We start from the raw sequence: 19891 nt of genomic DNA on the forward strand, positions 1-19891 counted from the left end.
TCATGGGTATGTCATGGGTTCGGGTCCTGCTTGCCCCGACACACGTGAGAAGGGTGTTATCGAGTGTGACCCTACCAAACATAAGGTTAAGGCTATGTTAGGTTAATATATTGTCAGGTTAATATAATTTCTGGTTAATATTAGGTTAAATTCGGGTTGTTTGGTAAAGTGTATGTTAGTTTAATATTTTATGGCGTTTTATCACTAATAACCTCTTAAGGTTCCCCCAATTTTTGCCTCTATGACAACTTGGAACGTTCTAACATTTGTTTTAATCCGTAAGTTCCGTTATTTAACCCCACCCCAATCCCCTTCCTATCACCAGTGTATCATTATCTTGGCCACTGACCTGGATGGTAGCCTCTTGGGCACATACCGCACTAAGTATACGTTGAACTATACACACAATTTTCCACTTTTTTAATTCAAAATCATGGTGGGCCTGTCCGGGAGTTGAACCCGGGACCTCTCGCACCCTAAGCGAGAATCATACCACTAGACCAACAGGCCAGTGATAAGATTAGCTCACTATTTACCTAATGGTCACCCAACCTAGAGATGGCCATGCTGAAGGAGGGAGGTCAGTGGCCTGTGTTGCATCTCTTCAATGGTCTACATACAGCGCTGATAGTCTTGTCAATGGTTATTTTGAAGCCCATTACTGTTCTCACTTCCACAGCTTGAGCTGGTAGACTGGTCCATAGGTCTACCACCCTGTGTGTGTGAAGATGTACTGTATTTCCTTTTATTTACCTTGCATGATATCATGGAGAGCTTGGTGATGGTGTGTGACATCACTTACTTAATTTGCATTTATCCTCTTCACCACTGATCGGCTCGTTAGTCGCTTGGGCGATCGGTCACGTCTCTGTTAGGCACTGTTGGTAAGTACTGGGCATGTACTGGCTCCTGAATGTATATGAACCTGCTCCAGTATCGGTCAAGTCTGGTCTTGAAACAACTCACACTCGGTGCCGTCACAACACTCTCTGGTAGCTTGTTCCAAGAGATCACAACTCTCACTCCGAAAAAGTTTGCCCTCATAGTTTTCTGGACTTGTGGCTTCCTCAACCTAGAGCTGTGACCCCTTGTGGGGCGAGCGTCCGCCAGCTCCAGGTAAGGGCACTCAACTGAGTAGTGCCCCCCGAGATGCTTATACAGTACACCTCAATTAGGTCACCCCTTGCCCGTCTGTAGTATAAGCTAGGCAATTGCACTCTGTCTAATCTCTCAGGGTAACTGAGGTGCCGTAGTGCAGGCAACAGTCTGGTGGCCCTCCTTGTATGGCATAGTGGACCATAGGTGGACCTTCATCTCACATAACTACCATGCACTATGACATACCTGTAATCAACTGGGTGAAAGTTACAATAGTTATGTAAAATATGAATCATTTCACCTAAAATATAAGGATAATAACCACTTAAATATTTACTTCAATATTTATTAAACTACAAAACAATAAATAATAAACTACATTACATATAAATTCAGTATTTACCCACAACCATTAAAAATTCTTATAACAATAAACTATAATAAAACCAGTTACAATATTCTATTTTATTGAATATTAAACTAACATGTCACCTCATGCCCTGATGCCAAGACCTACACAACAGTATCAGATCACCTGCAAAATCTCCTCCCTGGATTATTTCACCTAACACCCTAGCACTATTTGGGGTGGGATGAGGTTAGGTTAGTTTAGCATTATGGTGGTTAATCTTAAGGCGAAATAATCAAAGATGGAGATTCTTAAGGTGATTTGCATAATATATATAATTAAATAAATATATCAAATACTGTACTTGTAAATGGAAGACAACTGACTATCTCACCTAAGCCGTACACCCACCCAGTACTGTAATGATAAAAAGTACCCACGGCTTTCATCGCTACAACCTACACGTACAAATAACCTACGTGAATCAAGACCAAAAGGTTCCAGTACATCATGATTAATTTGTCAAATACCTGTGAACTTTTTTCTGAGGATTTAAATATTTTGAACTTGATAATACTTTATATAAGACAACCCAAAGGTCTTCTATTAATATTGCAAAGATTTATAAACATATGACACAATTGGGTTATATGTGATCACCTAATGGGGTTAAGATATAGGTATAGTACTCTATATATACCTGTACTGTATATACCTGTACTGTATATACCTGTACTGTATATACCTGTACTCTATATACCTGTACTATATATTTCTGTGCTGTATATAGAGTGACTACTGTAAAAGAAGGAATGCTGAACTTTGTATTGACCCTATTACAGAAGTTAGTCATTATAAATACATACAGAATACAAAATAATAAATAATTATCACCAAGCACTAAATAAATACATTAAAGAACATTGTTTTTAAATAAATTCTACAGTAATGATCTTAAAACTAATAGGCATAATTATCATAGATCACTGTTATTATAGGACCTTGTTATATTAAGTACTATAATGGTATTTAAATGTTGATTATAATGATGATCACAACCTAGGCGACTTCATGGTATTATTATGTTCACACATTAAATACAATGACATTATTTTTACATTATTTGGTCATAATATTGGTAACGGTATTGTTTAACTTGTATTTTCTTTTGAAACACCCTGTATAGTTGTTGAGGAGACATTATTTTGAGACACCCAGCATAGTTGTGGAGACATTATTTTGAAACACCCTGTATATTTGTCACGTAAAACTGTCCAATATTTCCAAAGTCACAAATTAGTGTATAAGTCATTGAATAATTTGTTTTCTTCACCACGTCCTAAAAATAATAATCTATTAGGGTTTAAGAATAAAAGAATGACCTTATATATTCAGCACAAACTCGGCATATAAAGATTACTAAAGAATATTAAATAATTCTTGATATATTCTTGAGTGTGTGAGAGGTCAAAATGGCAGCTACAGATCGGTAATGTATTTGATACCAAGACCTGAAGATTATCCCCCTTACCCTCTTCCCCTCCCTTAGATAGTTTCAGGGGGAAGGGGTGACTCTTTCGGTTGACCACTTAGGTAAGGGGCGATTTTTAAGGTGCTACATTAAGGGTAAAATTACAACAAATCTCGTTCTTGGTCTCATTCACCACTACATAACTGGTACACATGTTCTATAAACAGGATATAGAAGCCACTGAGTATAAGGCAGCTCTGCAATAGTGTGCGTGTGTGTGTATGTGTGCGCTATAAGGCTCTTCAGTTTTACTCCATCTGTAGCAAGTCTAATGGAATATATGGAAGCATATTAATTACATATAGTAATTTGTTAACCTCCCCCCCCCCAGCTTATTTCACCTGATGATTAAACACCTAAGAATAATTTGGTTAGGGTTAATTAGGTTAGGTTAATGTTAGGATATTTAATCTCAAGGTTAAATAATTTGGAAGTAATTTTCAGGTGACCTCAGTATTTTACCGTTCGCAGTTTATTACAACACTAAATAAATGGTTTTGTAGTGGCTAATTACAACACATTTATACTAGTAGTCGGGATATTCAAAAGTTTCTCTATAGGAAGTGGCAATAAGAATGGATGTCTGTGTCTTTCATATTTAATAAAAATTATATAAAATATTTCTATGGTTAAATACATATAAACTCTATTACCACCATTGATTATAAAACTTCATAGTAAAATATAAGACTCATTTAAACCATCATAAGGCCCTTTAAACCATCAAAAGGCCCATTAAACAATCATAAGGCCCATTAAACCATCATAAGGCCCATTAAACAATCATCAGGCCCATTATACTTGAGAGAGGTGTTGACCCATTAGCACCTCATTTAAGGCACAATGAATTATGTGGTATTTTGTACATTATTAATTTATTATACCTCATCAGGATAAAATATACAAAAATAGTTTATAATCATTGAGAAAAAATCATATGCAAAAAATTATAAAGCTCCCAATCACCTAAAAATGAACCCCCTACCCCCAGCTTATTTTACCCCTTCCCCCAGCTTATTTTACCAACCAATTTAACCTAATCTAACCCCCCAAAGGTAACATTAGGGCATTTAAGAATAAGGTGAAATAATCTGAGGTCTAATGTTTCGGTGTTCTGGGAGCTAATCTTCAGGTGAACTTGGGGCTAAGCTTATAGTGATCTAGGGGGGTAAGCTTATAGTGTTCCAGGGGGCTAAGCTTATAGTGATCTGGAGGATAGTTTTCAGATGAACTTTGGGGGGGGCGGGGGTTACTGTACTTGTAAACAATGATTTTATTTTGATTGTGGATGGATAACGACAGTACCTTAGGCTACGTGTATCTTTGGCCTAAGGTCCTCAAGTCAGGGTGATGTAATAGTCATTGTAGGGAAGACACAGGATTCTTTAAGGGGGGAGGGGACGATTCCTTTAAAGGGGGGAGGGGTAATGTGTTAAATTTCCATAGCCAAATCTCATGAGTACATCGGAGTCCGATTAAAAACGAAAATTAACTCGGTGTCGCATTGAAGTTTGTTTATCAATGAACAGACAAAAATTTACAGGTTTGGTTAGTGTTAGGTTAAGATCAGTGTTAAGTTTCATTAAGTTAGGTTAGATCAGTGTTAAGTTACATCAAGTTAGGTTAGATTAGGTTAGGTTAGCAGAGGGTTATCAGATGGTGGCAATGCTTCAGGTCAGGTCACAGTTTCTAAGTATAATGGAAGAGTGAGTTTGATTGTGTTCTAGTGAATGACTCATCAAACTCTTACACGAACAAGATACAGTTTTATACTCTTGTAATGTTATGAGATTCTCGTAAACAAACACATAAATACGTATAAAAAAACATTGCTATTATTTGTATACACGTTGCATATTAAGACAGCGACATTTTCAACTTGTACAATAAAACATATAGAGTCTGTTTACACAATCGTGCCATTCTCTTATTTTTCCCGATTTGTTTGTTTTATGATTCTATTTATTTTTTTTATGATTAATAAATTATCCTCATTATTCAGTACTTCATCGGTTAAAACAATAAATTAATATAAAAGTCCTAAGGAATTATAGATAAATATTCCCTCAATGATAGATAATTTTAGTTCATGTTATAGGTATAAGCTGACTTTATTTTATATAATTACTTTAGTCGCGATGAAACAGTTATGAATTTCTGCTTACATTCAGACAGGAACCTTGAGCACGGACTCCATATCATACTTGTACTCATCGGACTCCACATCTTCCTCGTACTCATCCAACACTAGGCAGTACCATTAGTTGGTTTGGGCACACCTGTTGTATGGTCCAAGAGGCTAGATTCAGCATCCAGCATCAGTCTTGGTCCATCACCCACTCTGGTGTGTATCAAGTATTTCAGTCTTCCTCCTTCAAAGTCCTCATCTCCCAGTGACATCAACTCCTGGGAAAAAAAAAGACAATATGTATAGGACATGTTACAATGTATTATTTCTCCCCTTGAAAGGAAATTATATCCTGGTAATGTGTATATTTTTTAATAGATATAAATTACAAGAGAGATCAGAGAAGTGCGGTTATTGGAAGTATCCATTGATGTGTCACCTTGCTGAAGACTGGGGATGCATGGTTTGGTATTTGAAACTAAATACCACAAACATATAAACAGACACACACAGGAGATTTTAATATACCCTTGCCACACATATACCTTCGATAAAGTAGCCGACTGAGCTGGGATGCCCTTGACGTACTCAGTTGGACTCTGTGAGGGACCTGGAGGAAAGGTGCGAAGTAACAAGGCCAATACCTCCTTCACGACGGCTCCGGGCACAAATAAACAAGCATTTGGTCCGGCGTCAAATGTGTAGCAAACCTGAGAGGGCGAGTGACACATAGGTTTATCTCTACCACTGAATACCATTTAAATTATATAGGGATTAGTCTCAAGTAGAATCACCTGAAGATTAGACACCTCAACTTATTTTCACTTGATGATTAAGCTCCCCAATACTAACCTACCCATCTCAGTTGGCAATAGGTTGTTGAATCATCGGGAGAAAGAAAGTGGGGTGTTTAGGTGATCCCTTACGTGTTATTTTTACATACTGTACCAAGCTTAACAGGGTCTCACCTCAATGTTTTTGGTATAAGCTATGAATCACATTTAAAATTTGTAAAGCCTATTTGAGGTTTATGTGTTGATATAATTTTGTTTATGAGTCGTAATTAAAAAGGACAATATGGAATAAATTAAATGATAATGTTCTACAAAAGAAAGTAACTGCCATAATCCTGGTTAAATTTCCACACACACGCACACACACACACACACATAATACCAACAGAAATATTGGATTAAACTTACACTAATTCATACCTTATGGTTTAAGTCACCTCGAGCAATCTTGACTTCATTATACTGGTGTACAAGGCTGGCTACAGCATGTGAGGTGTCCGTCATGTACACACAGGGAGGGAAAGTGTCAAGACAAACAGCATGCATCTCATTACTGTCGGCAATAGTGAGGTCACAAAACGTTGACCAGTTCTTATCTTGAATTGCCTGGAAGTAGAAATAAATATAAGAGGGACCTGACTAATTTAATACATTCATAGTAACAGTAATTCTTAATATATAATTTAACAAGCAGTTATTTTTTATTCTTGTACAGAATGAATGATCTTAGTGAAGTGATTAGCTAAAAACTGGCAAATAATGAACGGTAGAATAGATGAAAGGATGAAGATCAGGCACCTCGGCTTATTTTACCAGATGATTAAACACCCTTATGCTAACCTAACTCCCCCCTAGTAGAGTTAAGGTGTTTAATCATCAGGTGAGATAAGCTTGGGTGCCTGATCTTCACGTGATCCTCCAGATGTAGGAAGCAAAAGCGGAAATCGTCAATCACTCGGGACATAGAAGCATATACCTCCATCATGGCTTCTGTTCTTGTGACGACGGATTCTTTGACGCGATACTCCATTAGCCGTGAAGTCTGAACCGTTTGTCTCATGCCATCTGTACTGCCTGTCTTCTTACGACCAGCGTTTGCCTGAAAATTAATAAGACGCTTAGTGTACACGACTTATAAGAGGGTTCCAATAATGCAACCCATCTGTTTTGTTATGTGTTGAAGAAGTTTTTATTTTTGAAGGTACATACCAAACATCTAATTAATAATGGTAATGGATAAAAACGAATCAATTTAAAAATCTTTGGTTTATGATATGGTGTTTAGGAATGCATCTCTATTTTAAACTGAGGTATACTTATACAATGAATGACTGTCAATCAATGAAGGACAGTTTATGTTCCTTGTAATTTCATCAATCTTGAACCACAGTAAATTAGGGGCTGGCCAAAATGGAAAAAATTATGACTATCTTTTAACTGGTCATTTCCACTATTTATCAGCTTACTAACCATTCAGGCAGTCGGTCTGTTTCTTGTTACCGTCATGACCTTTATTGTCCAGTGTTAATAAGTTAGTACTGTATAGGAGGAAAGCAGAATACCCAGAGATAACCTGTGATGTTTGGTAGGATAACTGGATAACACCCTACTCACATCTGACCTGGGGAGACATTAACCCCTGACTGCTGTACTGTACCTCCTGTCTATACTCATACATACTGTACTTTTATTTGCTTGTTAATAATCTTCATATTTTTATTTATGGAGTGTTTTTATCATTCAAATTAACGCATTTATATACAAAGTGGAAGACAGGTTTTGCTTATGTATAGGTCAGTGATGCATAATTTTAGCTGCAGATCTCCTAAGTGTCCCTAACTCCCTACCGACCAAGAGAAAGAGAAAAAAAATACAAAGATTAAAAAGAAGGATTTTAAACAGCTTATACAACTTACCACACATATAATAATTCTCAGGTTGGGGAAGTGATCAGGAGGAGCGATGGGTTGTGCCACAGAGTCGGTACCATCGTCCAGTTCTCCCTTGTACCATCTTACGAGACCTCCATAAATACTCCGACAAGCACTGCCCGATCCTTGACGAGCAATTGAGGATAAATCGCCCTCGACGCCATAAACTTGTCCGAGGGCATACACTGTAGAGAGGGGTTAATGCGTCAATAAGGAATACCTGCATTATCTATCAAATTTTTGAGTCAATGAACACTTGTCTCTTGGTAATATGACTGGCACTCCTGATCACCTTCATTCCCCCAACTACTTACACAGTAGTCATACCAGTACCCCTTAAAAGCTGGCTCACATTAGGCTGCTCTGGGTTCAACCAGTGGGAGAGTGCTCAGCCGCTGCAGCTTCAAGGAGAATTAGACTTACCAGTAACTCACAAAACCTTAAAAATTACTTAAATATTTGCATCATTGACTCACCCAGACAAGCGTAGCCAGCAGCAGATGAAGCCAGACCAGCAGCTGTGGGGAAGTTGTTGACAGAACAGATGTGTACGTGCCAGTTCAAGATGTCTTCAATAGAGCCTTCCAACTTACGTTTTGAAGCTCGGCGGCGAACTGAAATATACGCTCTTGATAATACAATACTGTATACCAGTAATAAAAATACAGCAAATAAAACACTACAGTATGAACTTAAATATATGTTGTTGATAATACAGTATGGCATAATAAAAATACAACAAATATAATAATAAATTATATATGTTCTTGATATCTTTTCTATACAGTGAAAGAATTTATCATCAATCCAGGTCTTTAATGAATTTTTAAATAACAGGCCCAGAGGACGTCCAGAGTGTAAATCAATTAATACAGATTCCCGTTGTTTTGGATAGGGTCGTCAAAATCCTTCGTCCGTTGTGCCATATTGTCCCACACAATATCGTAAAGACACTTTTTGGTGTGACTGTACCTGTACTGGGTTCATCATTTTATGTAACTAAATCTGTAACTTACTTTCTTTCAGGCAGTTTTGTATCCTTGGATTTTCGAGTGATTCTTCCCTGAAATGAAGAATTCTCAGTTAGAATAATAATCTGAAATACATACAATATTTATCTCTGAAGAAATGCTAAGGAGTCTCAATATGTCATACAATGTACAGGGAAAACATAACACTGAAGCCATCACAACTAGATGCAGTCAAATAGGTATTTATAAAACTTACAAAAATTGTCTAGTATGTCCTCAATTACCGGGGTATTGTATATTTACTATCTAACATGTCTAGGAACCTTGTAGAAAATTCTCAGGGTTGATTTCATAAAGTGATCGCCCCAATGTTGGACGAGAAGATGACAAACACTGGTGGGGCAAATTATGTTGGGGAATTCTGGAATCTTAAATGGTCATCACCGAGAGTCCATCAATGTATCAGAGAGACTAAAACTATGAAGTACAGTGTATGTATTATGGATATTAAATACAGTAATTTTTAAAACTATAATAGGAATTTAATACAACATAAATTCATAGAAATGTCATTGGTGGTCTATCACTGTAGGACTCACTTGCCATTCAGCCAAAATCTATCTTCGGTAAACGATGGTGAGACGGCCACAGTCGTCCTCGCACACATCTCATCTTGGTTAAGAGTGAAGCTGATGGAGTCGTTCAGAGGCAGTATGATCTTCTCATCTCGTTTTCCCCCTGAAATATGAGGAGATTGTCTGTGTTATCAGGTAGGGGAGTGTATCACCTCTTGGATCAACTGAACATTACACACCCTATTTTATACCACCTGGAGATTAAGCACCCCAGCTTATACTACCGGAAGATTAAACGGCGCAAACCTACCTGGTGTAGTTAGGTCAAGTTAGGATGGTTAATATTCAGGTGAAATAAGCTGGGGTTTCTAAGCTTCACATTATCAAATATTTATTGTTCAACTTGGCCAGTTTAGGATAATAGAAGTACTGGAAGGTTTCTTTAAGGATATTTATATATAATCCTACACCTCATACTAATAATATACTCGCAGGTAGAGGTGTAAAATGTCCACCATGAGATCGAATTAATATTTTTCATTAAGTTTTATGGAATTCGATTATAGCATTTCGCAAGGGATAATACTGATGTACCTAACGTAACCTAACGTAACCTTCCCATACAGCATTAGTGTATTTAATCATCAGGTGAAATAAGTTATGAGGGCCACTGGTAATCTTCACATGATCCTGAAAAATGTTTTATTTGGCTTGGGGCAACAACAGCATTAGTATTATGATGCTCTTTTTTCCTCCGTGCATCCGTGGTTAGTTTGATTTAATTTGCTTGAGGTACGAATGACTCCAACGAATAAAAAATAACAGATAATTGGTGATTCATTCCTGGCTGACCATTTCCACAATTGTTTAGGGTCGAGAAAATGCAAATATGTAAATAAGTAAATGAGTACCATAAGTTAATAAACAATAAAATAATGAATTAAATTATGAAGATTTGTCCATTAGCATAACAAATTCCCCGAGAAAAAATATTACACTTATTCCACGGATCAACATTGGTAAAATGTAAATCACCTGAAGAATCTCTACCCCAGTTTATTACACCTAAAGATTAACTCTCCTAACACGATTTGGGGGAGAAGAGTTGAGTTAGGTTAGGATTAGGCTAGGTTAGGTTAGGCTAGGTTAGGTTAGGATTGGTTAGGTTAGGTTAGGGAGGTTAATCTTTAGGTAAAATAAGCTGGGGTGGATATTCTTCACGTCATCTTAATATAATTACAACATAGTGAAGGGAAATAGGTAACAGGAAATGAGCGATTAGTTAGGTATTTCTTCAGTAAAATCACCATAAAAGATCAAATTTATTTAAACATACAAACACCATAGGAATATTAAATGGTATTATAGTATTTAAAATTAACTTATTATACCTTAACATAGCCAATAGAAGTTTTATTATTGTTTAAAACATAATACTTACAGTACTTAATTACAGCAATGTTAACAGGTGCGGTACAGGTGATAGTCTTCATCTTAACTGATTATATAGTCACTTTAACTCCTATTTAATGTTAACTTTCACTGAGGTGTTGAGGTATAATTGGCTGGGATATTTCTGGGCTCCTACAGGTCGAGCACCCCGCTGTTGGTTATCTGTCACGCCTCTTCAAGTTAAATAAGGAAGCAGCATTCACCTGAGCAACTGGAATTCAGATATAGAATGACAGAAAGATAAATGGGTAGATAGATATAAGGATAGATTTAGATAGTTTGGTAGATATATAAGTAGATAGATATATGAATAAAAAGATGAAACAAATGTAAAACAGATTGAGGATGACTGAAATGTAACAGACTAAGGAGCCCTAAGTAGGTAGTCATTGCTGCATAGGTTGATATAGAAATATATAATTAGATAGGTAAGTGGTTATAAATATATAGATATCTGGATATGAATGACAGTTATAATAGATAGGTTGATAGATAGATAAATGCTAATATATGTATAGTGACTGAAGGTTCCTGAAATACGAAAACATTATATAAGATTGTAAGTTCTTAGTTTTTGCTGAATATTTATTTTATGATGTATTCCACTCATAAAAATACATATAATTTGAATATTAAACTTTTCAAATCATAAAAAAAGTTAGGAAATATACCTTTAAAATATAAATAATGTATGTTAATAGGCACTTCATATTTGTGTTAATTTATTCCATAATAGTTTTATTTTCATATTTTAGGGAGATCAATATATGTATGATTAATATTATAATAAAATAAGATAAACTCAATAAATAAATAAGAAATAGAACATTGATTTCAGTTAAGATTATGGAAGGATTCTCGCCAAGGACTCGGGTATAGGAGTGAAAGCAAACTCCATTATTGTTTCCTCCTGTTATCTCTATTGTCCGTCATAGTAACTTAATATAAACGTGAGGGAAGAAAGGTATATTATATGTTACTTTGGTTATGATATGACCTATATTTTTTGGGTAATATAGGATTTTATAGGTGATTCCCGGCAAGTGATTTCGGGTTCGTGTAATATGATAATTATTTTTTTTCCAACTATTGTCACTGTGTTTTGTCTTGGTAATTAATGTTGTCAGGGAAGAATGGTAATGTTGGTAATAATTTGTATGTTATTTTCTGTATAATACTTGTTTATTTGCGTAATTAAGAGGTGATTCCCCCGGCAGGTGTGTTCTGGGGATGGTGACTGACAACTTTAATTTTCCTCCTGTTGTTACTGTTGGAAGTCTTGTCAGCTTAATATTGTTGTCATAGAAGAATGGTATAGTATTGATTTATATTATATTATTTCGTTCATGATATTCCTTATTTAGTAATGTTGATATGACGTAATTATGCGAGTCGCTTATGCCCAGGTAACTTGTTCTTATTTTTCATGATTGTTATATATATTGATCTATAAATTATGCCTAAGGATCATATTTATTAAAGGATGGTAATATATTATAATGGTGGATATTTGTGCGTTAACATGAGTGCATTAGGCCTATATGAGGAGCGTATTAGGCCTACAGGAGCGTACAGTATTAAGCCTATAGGAGCGTGCAGTATTAGGCCTATAGGAGGAGCGTGCAGTATTAGGCTTATAGGAGGAGCATATTAGGCCTATAGGAGCGTACAGTATTAAGCCTATAGGAGGAGCGTGCAGTATTAGGCTTATAGGAGGAGCGTGCAGTGTTAGGCCTATATGAGGAGCGTATTAGGCCTATAGAAGAAGCTACATCACCAGGACAACCTCAACTGTGATAGGTCAGGTAGGTTTCTTTGGTTGATTAGGTTAGGTAAGGTCAGGTAGGTTTCTTTGGTTGATTAGGCTAGGTAAGGTCAGGATAGGCAGGTTTCTTTGGTTGATTAGGTTAGGTAAGGTCAGGTAAGGTAGGTTTCTTTGGTTGGTTTGTTAAGGTAAGGTTAGGCTGGCCTTCTTCCCCTGGTATAACAGTACGTATAATCACCTGTTATATCATCCCTTCAATTGATATTATTATTCTAGACTTGGTGTATAATTTGGAAAGGTCTCACGATGAAAGGCCACGAGTAAGTCTGTTTCTCTGACGTTAACTTTATTTCCTACATTATTAATACATGTACTGTACTGTATATCATATAGTACCTGTAACTAGTGAACTTTTATGTTATTTAAATACACATTCTATTACAGGGATGAGATGGTTACTCTGTTGATTAAAGTTGAAGCTGCCAATTGATGTTTTCTCCTCTAAATCACTACAATACTGTACACATCTCTGTATCCCTCGAGGCTTCTACAGGTGGTATGTATCTCTATGTATCTTGTGTTTGGGAAAAAATGTTACAGAGTTTCTTTAGTTATTAATTCTTTTGGATCACCTGAAAATTAAACCTCCCCACAACTTGTTTCACCAGATGATTAAAGACTGACGATGCCTAGGGTGATTAGATTAGGGTGATTGATGTTAAGATTATGTTAGGTTTTGTTAGATTAGCTTAAGTTAGGTTATGTTAGGTTAGGATTAGTGTTTAATCTTTATGTAGAATAATTTTGGGACTAATCTAGATGATCCATTATTTTTTGGCATCATATTAAATAAGATGATTGTCACTTCTGGAACAACTTACAGGAATAACATGTCATCATTGAGACAAGTGAAGAACCTCCTGCCTCTTGCCTCTTTAGGATGGCTGTACCTAGTCCAGGGGATCCCCTATGGCCTTCAGGATAAATTTATTCCTGTCCAGCTTCGATCACACGGCTTAAAGTATTCAAGGTTCGTGGACTGTACAGGGTGTCTCATAGGTCATACACCATTTTATTACACCCTGTATTATTAAATTCTGTTCCGACTGATCTGTGTGTAGCATCTGGCTTTCTGTACATGAATATTAAACTGACTCTTTTCCTCTAGTGGTAATTTCTCGGCTGATTCTGTTGATTTATGATTACGTCGACTGTAAAATCAAATAAAGAGAATACTGTATTAATTTTCCCATGAGATGCTTCCGATGTTAATGAATTTAGTGACCAGAAAGCCTCGATCATATATCCCTTGAGCTTGTGGTACCTTCTGTTATGTGTCACTGTAACTCATAGACAACATTTATTGAGGTTACAGTATTTACATTACTTGTGAACCTTTGGAATGTTGGAGGGGGGGGGATTAGACCTCATTACACATATATACAGAACCTTGGAAGCTTGGTTAGGTTAGGTTAGGAAGGTATTTTGAGTGATAGAGTTATTAAGAAGAAAACTACATTTGTTACATCAGCGCCCAAGTATTTTATTTATGTAGTATTTGGAAATTCACAAGACTAATATTCCTTTTATAAGTGATTGTGAGTGTTGGTGGTGAAAAGTGATCCATGTGGTTACTTAGGACTATGTTGGTATATAACAAACTGAGTACGTTATTATTCAGAATCCAGATTTAACGGACTCTCAGCTTTAACGGACTAGACTCCCCCCTCCAATTAGTCCGTTATGTCGGGGGTTTATTGTACCATGTATGCAAAGGGGAGGTAATAAGAGTCAAATAAATACTAACAGGATGGGACTATAGTGGTAGATAGATTACATCATGAAATAGGAAAATCATATTGGTGACCATATTACAACAGCATCACTAAGAGAGAGGATACTGAAGCTTTCCTCCCTGGTAAAACGAGTCTGAAGATTCCCCAGTTATCTCCTACTACATGTGTCTGATAAGGTTTATTTTTTTCAGTGTGTCGCTGCTGAAGGTGCTGTTAGTGCCATGGGTAGCCAAGGGGTTATTGGCGCCCCTGGTGGAGGTGTGGGGTGGGAGGCGTCGCTGGCTTCTCATCTCCCTCCTGGCTCTTGGGGTGTCTGCTTGTTCAGGTATATATTATGTACTCAAGTGTGTGTGTGCGTGTTGATTGAAAATGTTCAAAGGAGGGCCACCAGACTGGTGCCTGCACTTTGGCACCTCAACTGCCCTGGGAGATTGGAGTGCCTAAACTTGCCTAGCTTATACTACAGACGGGCAAGGGGCGACCTAATTGAGGTGTATAAGCATCTAAGGGGGCACTACTCAGTCGAGTGTCCTTACCTGGAGCTGACGGACGCTCGCTCCACAAGGGGTCACAGCTCTAGGTTGAAGAAGCCACAAGTCCAGAAAACTGTGAGGGCAAACTTTTTCGGAGTGAGAGTTGTGAACTCTTGGAACAAGCTACCAGAGAGTGTTGTGACGGCACCGAGTGTGAGTTGTTTCAAGACCAGACTTAACCAACACTGGAGCGGGTTCAGGTACATTCAGGAACCGGTGCATGCCCAGTACTTGCCAAAAGTGCATAACAGAGACGTGACCGATCGCCCAATTGACTAACGAGCCGATCAGTGGGGAAGAGGATAAAAGTAGGTGTGTGTATGTGTGTGTGTGCCAAACTGTTTCGTATTTTGACCTACAGGCAGCAAGTGAGCTACAAAACACAAAGACTAGACTATAACCTTAAGCTTTCTTTATTCTATCGGATATATAGTACATGCTGAAACAATATAAACTCATATGATGATTTTACTGTATAAATATCTATCAATCAATACCATATCTATCTAATCTGTCTATCTGTCTATCAATCTATCAAATCTATCTGACAGGTTCATTCACGGCACCAGCCGATGTGATGGGGATAGGATGTATGTTGCTGGCCCTGAACATATTCTCAGCCATACAAGATGTAGCAGTTGACGGCCTGGCTCTACAAGTACTCCCTGATGAACAGCTTGGCCTAGGTAACACTGTGCAGGTTAGTGTCTCTAGTGAGTTATATTGGGGTTACTATATTCCTGCATGTTATATTGTTGTATTTTTATATTGAATGTCTTGAAAAATAACTTCATTTAAACCTGCACAGTACTTTAATGTCATTTACAGGACCACTCTAACATGTCATATAAATCTTTACCTTAGTAGCTCTGGTTCGTGTTAATGAGAGGCTCCACTGTATGAAGTTTTCTTGAAGTGGGTAGCATTAGGGTGACTAAATATATCCTGGGAATATTGTGTCTTGAGTAATGTCGCAGGTTTTTGGAAAGCATCTATGGCAAAAATCAGCGTTTGTAATTCAACCTAATACAAATAATGATTAAGCACATATTTCTTCAACGATGCTTAATCTTACATTATACTTCAACCTATTATGAAAGATGTGAGGTTATTAGACTTGAATTATTATAGTTTCTTATGTTGTTAGAGGATAATGTGGGAAGAATAATTAAGTATTGTTATTTTCTAGGTAGTGTTGTACAAGGTGGGCAGCCTTATAGGAGGGGCAGGACTCACCTACCTCTTAGCCTTTACAAGTTGGACTGTCACCTTCATCATGTTGGCTCTTGTATATTTCTTTACTGCTGCCTTTGCCTCTTGTCTGTCAGTGGAGAAAAATATCCCAGTGAGTCAACCTAGCCCAGAGATCCAACGGGGAACTGCGACCAAACACACACAGTCACAAGATCAACCTTTATATCATATTGAGGAACGTGCGCGTCACAAGCCAACGACAGAAACGTCTCTCCGAAGCCCGGGCGAATCACGAGCTAAACAGATACGTGATATTTTGAAGGAAGTCGTTCACACACCAGGAACATTGTGGTTAAGTGTTTACGTTGTGTTGTATAAGATGGGTGAGAGAGGAGCCATTAATAACATGCCATTGTTTCTCCTGGACAAGGGAATATCCAAACAAACATTAGCCTTTTGGAATGGAACAGTGTGTCAGGGTCTCTCAATACTGGGGTCATTCTATGGGGGAATACTTTTAGCAAAACCAAATGCTAATGTTAAAACTTTATTAATACAATATTCTTTGTATAGATTATTTGCTATTATGATTCATAGTTTTGTGGTAATTGTTTTAGACGAGTTTGGTTTTCTAAAGAATGTGTTTGTTTTGCATCAACTAGGTGTAGGAGGTATGTGTTTATTAAGCTACAGCAGTGGAGTGGTATCTACCGCTTCATTCACCCTCATGATGCAGATCAGTAGACAGTGCAGCAAGGAGACACAAGCCAGTCATTATAATGCTCTCGCCTCCATAGAGATTGCTGGTAAGCTCAGTTTTGCAGCATTTGCAGGATGCATTATTGATTTTGTTGGAATGTCTTGGGCATTTACATTATTCACAATCCTGTGTACATTTCCACTGTTGGTATTGAAAGCAATGCCTGATCAGTTGTGTCATTTAAAGAAAGAGTAGAAGTGCAGTATTTTGTGTTTACTTATTTTAATACGGGGTATATCATTTTTCTACTTACTAGCTTACATTATCGTCCAGTGTTAGTATAGGAGGAAACACTAGTTAACGCTCCTCTCACGTGTGTCTCGGGTCAGGACTAGAACCCATGACGTGTTGGTGAGTGATACGTGTGTGTCGGCCATACCACCAACACCCCTGTGTACCACCGCCTAGCACGGGTATCCCTGGAGAAACTGATGGGTTAGGTTCCCCCCAAAAAAACATTCGTTAGGTGAATTTTTGTACCAAATATAAAAACATATGGGAGAAATAGGGTTTGTTTCCCCATTGAAAAAATACAGTACTTCAATATCATGCCCCAATAACATGAAATTGATTCACAAACAATAACAAAACTTGCCTAACTAATGATAAATAGTACACAGCTACTCTAGTTTACTATCTAACACAGGGAAAAAGTTTATAAAGTACTGTTTAACTCTGGTAGATTACCTTACGGGAGGGGGTAACATGTGGGATGAATGGGAGGTTCTACCCGTCCTCAGTGACTGCCAGGCTAAGCAGTTGATGTACATCACTTCCACCAGAGGTTTGTGTGTGGAAGAAGCTATTTGTTGTACATAAAATAATATACTATACTCTACCAGTAATTGTTAGGAATAAATAAAAGAATAGATAAAAATACTGCATTGCCATCTGGAAATCTTATCACCAGCACGAGACAGCAGAGCTGTGAGAACAGCCCTCCCACTGCCTCTTGTGCTACCAAGCTCACAGCTTGGATGGAGGCTAAGATACCAACGCTACATGGTAGCAGTATGGCCACTTGAAATTTTCTTGTTGTATGGATACACAGTATATCTTTATTTTGACAAGGAGTTATGAGGTTAATCCTTGGTTAGTTATTATGCCTTTGACATGATAAAGAAAGATGAAGTAGAGAATGAGGAGAGTTATAAAATGATAACCTCTGAGGATAATAACATGTTTTAAAAAAGGCCATTAGTAATGAAGGCCCATTAGGGATAGTGTGAATACAACACACCCTTATAATAGTAAGTCCTAAGTACACAAGGAGGCAGCATGGCTGACACTACACTCCTTCCCTAACTTGTAAGTCGGGTACCCATTTACATCAGGAATCAAACTACTGACTCTTAGAACAGGAGGCGAGTGCTGCATCCACTTAGCCGCTGCACCTTTCTATTAGTAATGCTGGTTACCAAATACTGTACTGTTTACCTTCCTGGAAACTTGTGAATACTGTACAGGAATACAGAATTTGCAAATGTGGCTTCCTAGATTCAGTGGGAAATGGGGTTAGGTTCCCAAGTGTGACTGAATATAGGGGAGAAGGTGACGCAGCACAGTTGATGAGACTAAACTTTGAAATATTTTCACCATACATGGCTGACATTCTTCCCGGTCCTTTAGAAAGTGCTATGTTAGTGGAAAACTTGGACATAGGTGTGATATGATAAGTGTTTAAGAACAATGAATAAAGTGAGTAAATTACATTTACTGTATACCTAGCTGTTCTTTCTTCTGCTTTTATGATAATGATAAAGACAATGAAGATGATGATGTTAATGATAAGGAAATCGGAATATTGATGAGAGAGAGAGAGACTGTTATGAGCAATGTTCCATTTGTCTTTTTCATAAGGACAACCAGGTGCTATTTGCTCGTTTAAGCAAATGTTTGTTGAAATGTAATACTTTTAGAGGAAGTACTACAGTGTACTGGACTGATGCATTACAGGATGACCTATCAGCTTCAAGTACTACAGAAATAGTATGGTAGCCTACCACTTACCTCAATCTGTTGAAAACACTTCCTAACTGAACTAAATAAAAGTCATATTATGTGTTTATGGTGACGTGAATTGAAGATCTGTGGACATGTAAGAAGAAATAAATTTGACTAATAAACCAGCACAATTTTATAAGAAGATATTCCTACACACAGATGGTCCTTGTCTTAAAAGTTTAAGACATTTTTTTTAGTGTACTGTAATTCTGTTTGGTCGTCAAGCTATACCAAAAATTGCCAATTGATTGAGAATGTTCAGAGCCACCACCAAACTGGAGCCCACACCCACAATTGCCTAGTAGGTGGATAGTCATTGAATACTTTGGGTAGTTGTGACCCTGATTTGATAGCTGTTCCCACCCTGTGAGTTGGCATTAACTAGGACATCCAGCTATAAAATTGCTTTAACTTTCCTGATGGCAACTGGGTCACCTGGGCTGGTATTCATAAACATTCAAAGTGTTCCTAAAAGTAAGTCCAATACTCTGCTGCATTCTCTGGGCCAGCACCCTGGGTTTGCAATGGTGAGCTGCTTCAGGTAATTGCTGCTAGCCCTTAAAATATTGATGTGTTAACTGCAAAACACAATGGGTGACTTAATAAAAGTTTATAAGCACCTCAAAGACATTACCTGGGTACTCCCCTACCAGAGTTCAGAGCCCAGAGTGGTGTAGTGTTTAGTTTTCCTTATAAAAAAATCGTTGTATTGAGAGAAGTGAGAAAGGCAGTTTAGGGTTGGGTTGTAAAGGCTTGTGATGTGAATATTCGTTGTAGGATGAATATTCTTGGAGGATGAATATTCCTTGTAGGATGAATCTTCCTTGGATGAATATTCTGGGAGGATGAATATTCCTTGTAGGATGAATATTTCTTGTAAGTGATGATATAGGAATGTATTTCACAGGTTAATTTAACATAAAGACGTTTAAAACTGGGTTAATATATATATAACAGTAGTGTACTTATATTATGTTAACTAGATACGTTCACATAGCATCAGTTAGGAG

At 37.3% G+C, this 19891-nt stretch overlaps 2 protein-coding genes and 1 non-coding gene across 6 annotated transcripts; 1 reads left to right on the top strand and 2 right to left on the bottom strand.

Annotated features, from left to right (window-relative positions):
- Positions 1-438: 438 nt before the first annotated feature.
- Positions 439-510, bottom strand: Trnap-agg. The gene has a single exon. It is a non-coding gene; the product is annotated as a tRNA-Pro (tRNA).
- A 920-nt stretch (positions 511-1430) lies between these two features.
- On the bottom strand, positions 1431-11119 carry LOC121879986 (diphosphomevalonate decarboxylase-like). The gene is made up of 9 exons (XM_042386861.1): positions 10819-11119; positions 9402-9540; positions 8848-8894; positions 8308-8445; positions 7817-8016; positions 6877-6999; positions 6321-6506; positions 5652-5816; positions 1431-5384 (listed from the first exon to the last, which is right to left on the bottom strand). Exons 1-9 carry the CDS (start codon positions 10868-10870, stop codon positions 5226-5228), a joined length of 1209 nt encoding a protein of 402 aa, XP_042242795.1. The 5' UTR covers positions 10871-11119; the 3' UTR covers positions 1431-5225.
- Positions 11120-11665: 546 nt separating this feature from the next.
- On the top strand, positions 11666-19017 carry LOC121879987 (major facilitator superfamily domain-containing protein 3-like). 4 transcript variants are annotated; one of them, XM_042386865.1, is made up of 7 exons: positions 11666-11779; positions 12047-12141; positions 13039-13150; positions 13478-13624; positions 14582-14715; positions 15475-15623; positions 16113-19017. In XM_042386865.1, exons 4-7 carry the CDS (start codon positions 13485-13487, stop codon positions 17070-17072), a joined length of 1383 nt encoding a protein of 460 aa, XP_042242799.1. In that variant the 5' UTR covers positions 11666-11779; positions 12047-12141; positions 13039-13150; positions 13478-13484; the 3' UTR covers positions 17073-19017. The 4 variants fall into 4 exon arrangements, with proteins under 4 accessions (XP_042242799.1, XP_042242796.1, XP_042242798.1 ...); XM_042386862.1 differs by having other exon boundaries at positions 13534-13624; XM_042386863.1 differs by having other exon boundaries at positions 11679-11793; positions 13534-13624.
- The last annotated feature ends 874 nt before the right edge of the window (positions 19018-19891 follow it).

Source organism: Homarus americanus, unplaced genomic scaffold, assembly GCF_018991925.1.
Source record: "Homarus americanus isolate GMGI-L3 unplaced genomic scaffold, GMGI_Hamer_2.0 scaffold21072, whole genome shotgun sequence".
Classification (NCBI taxonomy): domain Eukaryota; kingdom Metazoa; phylum Arthropoda; class Malacostraca; order Decapoda; family Nephropidae; genus Homarus; species Homarus americanus.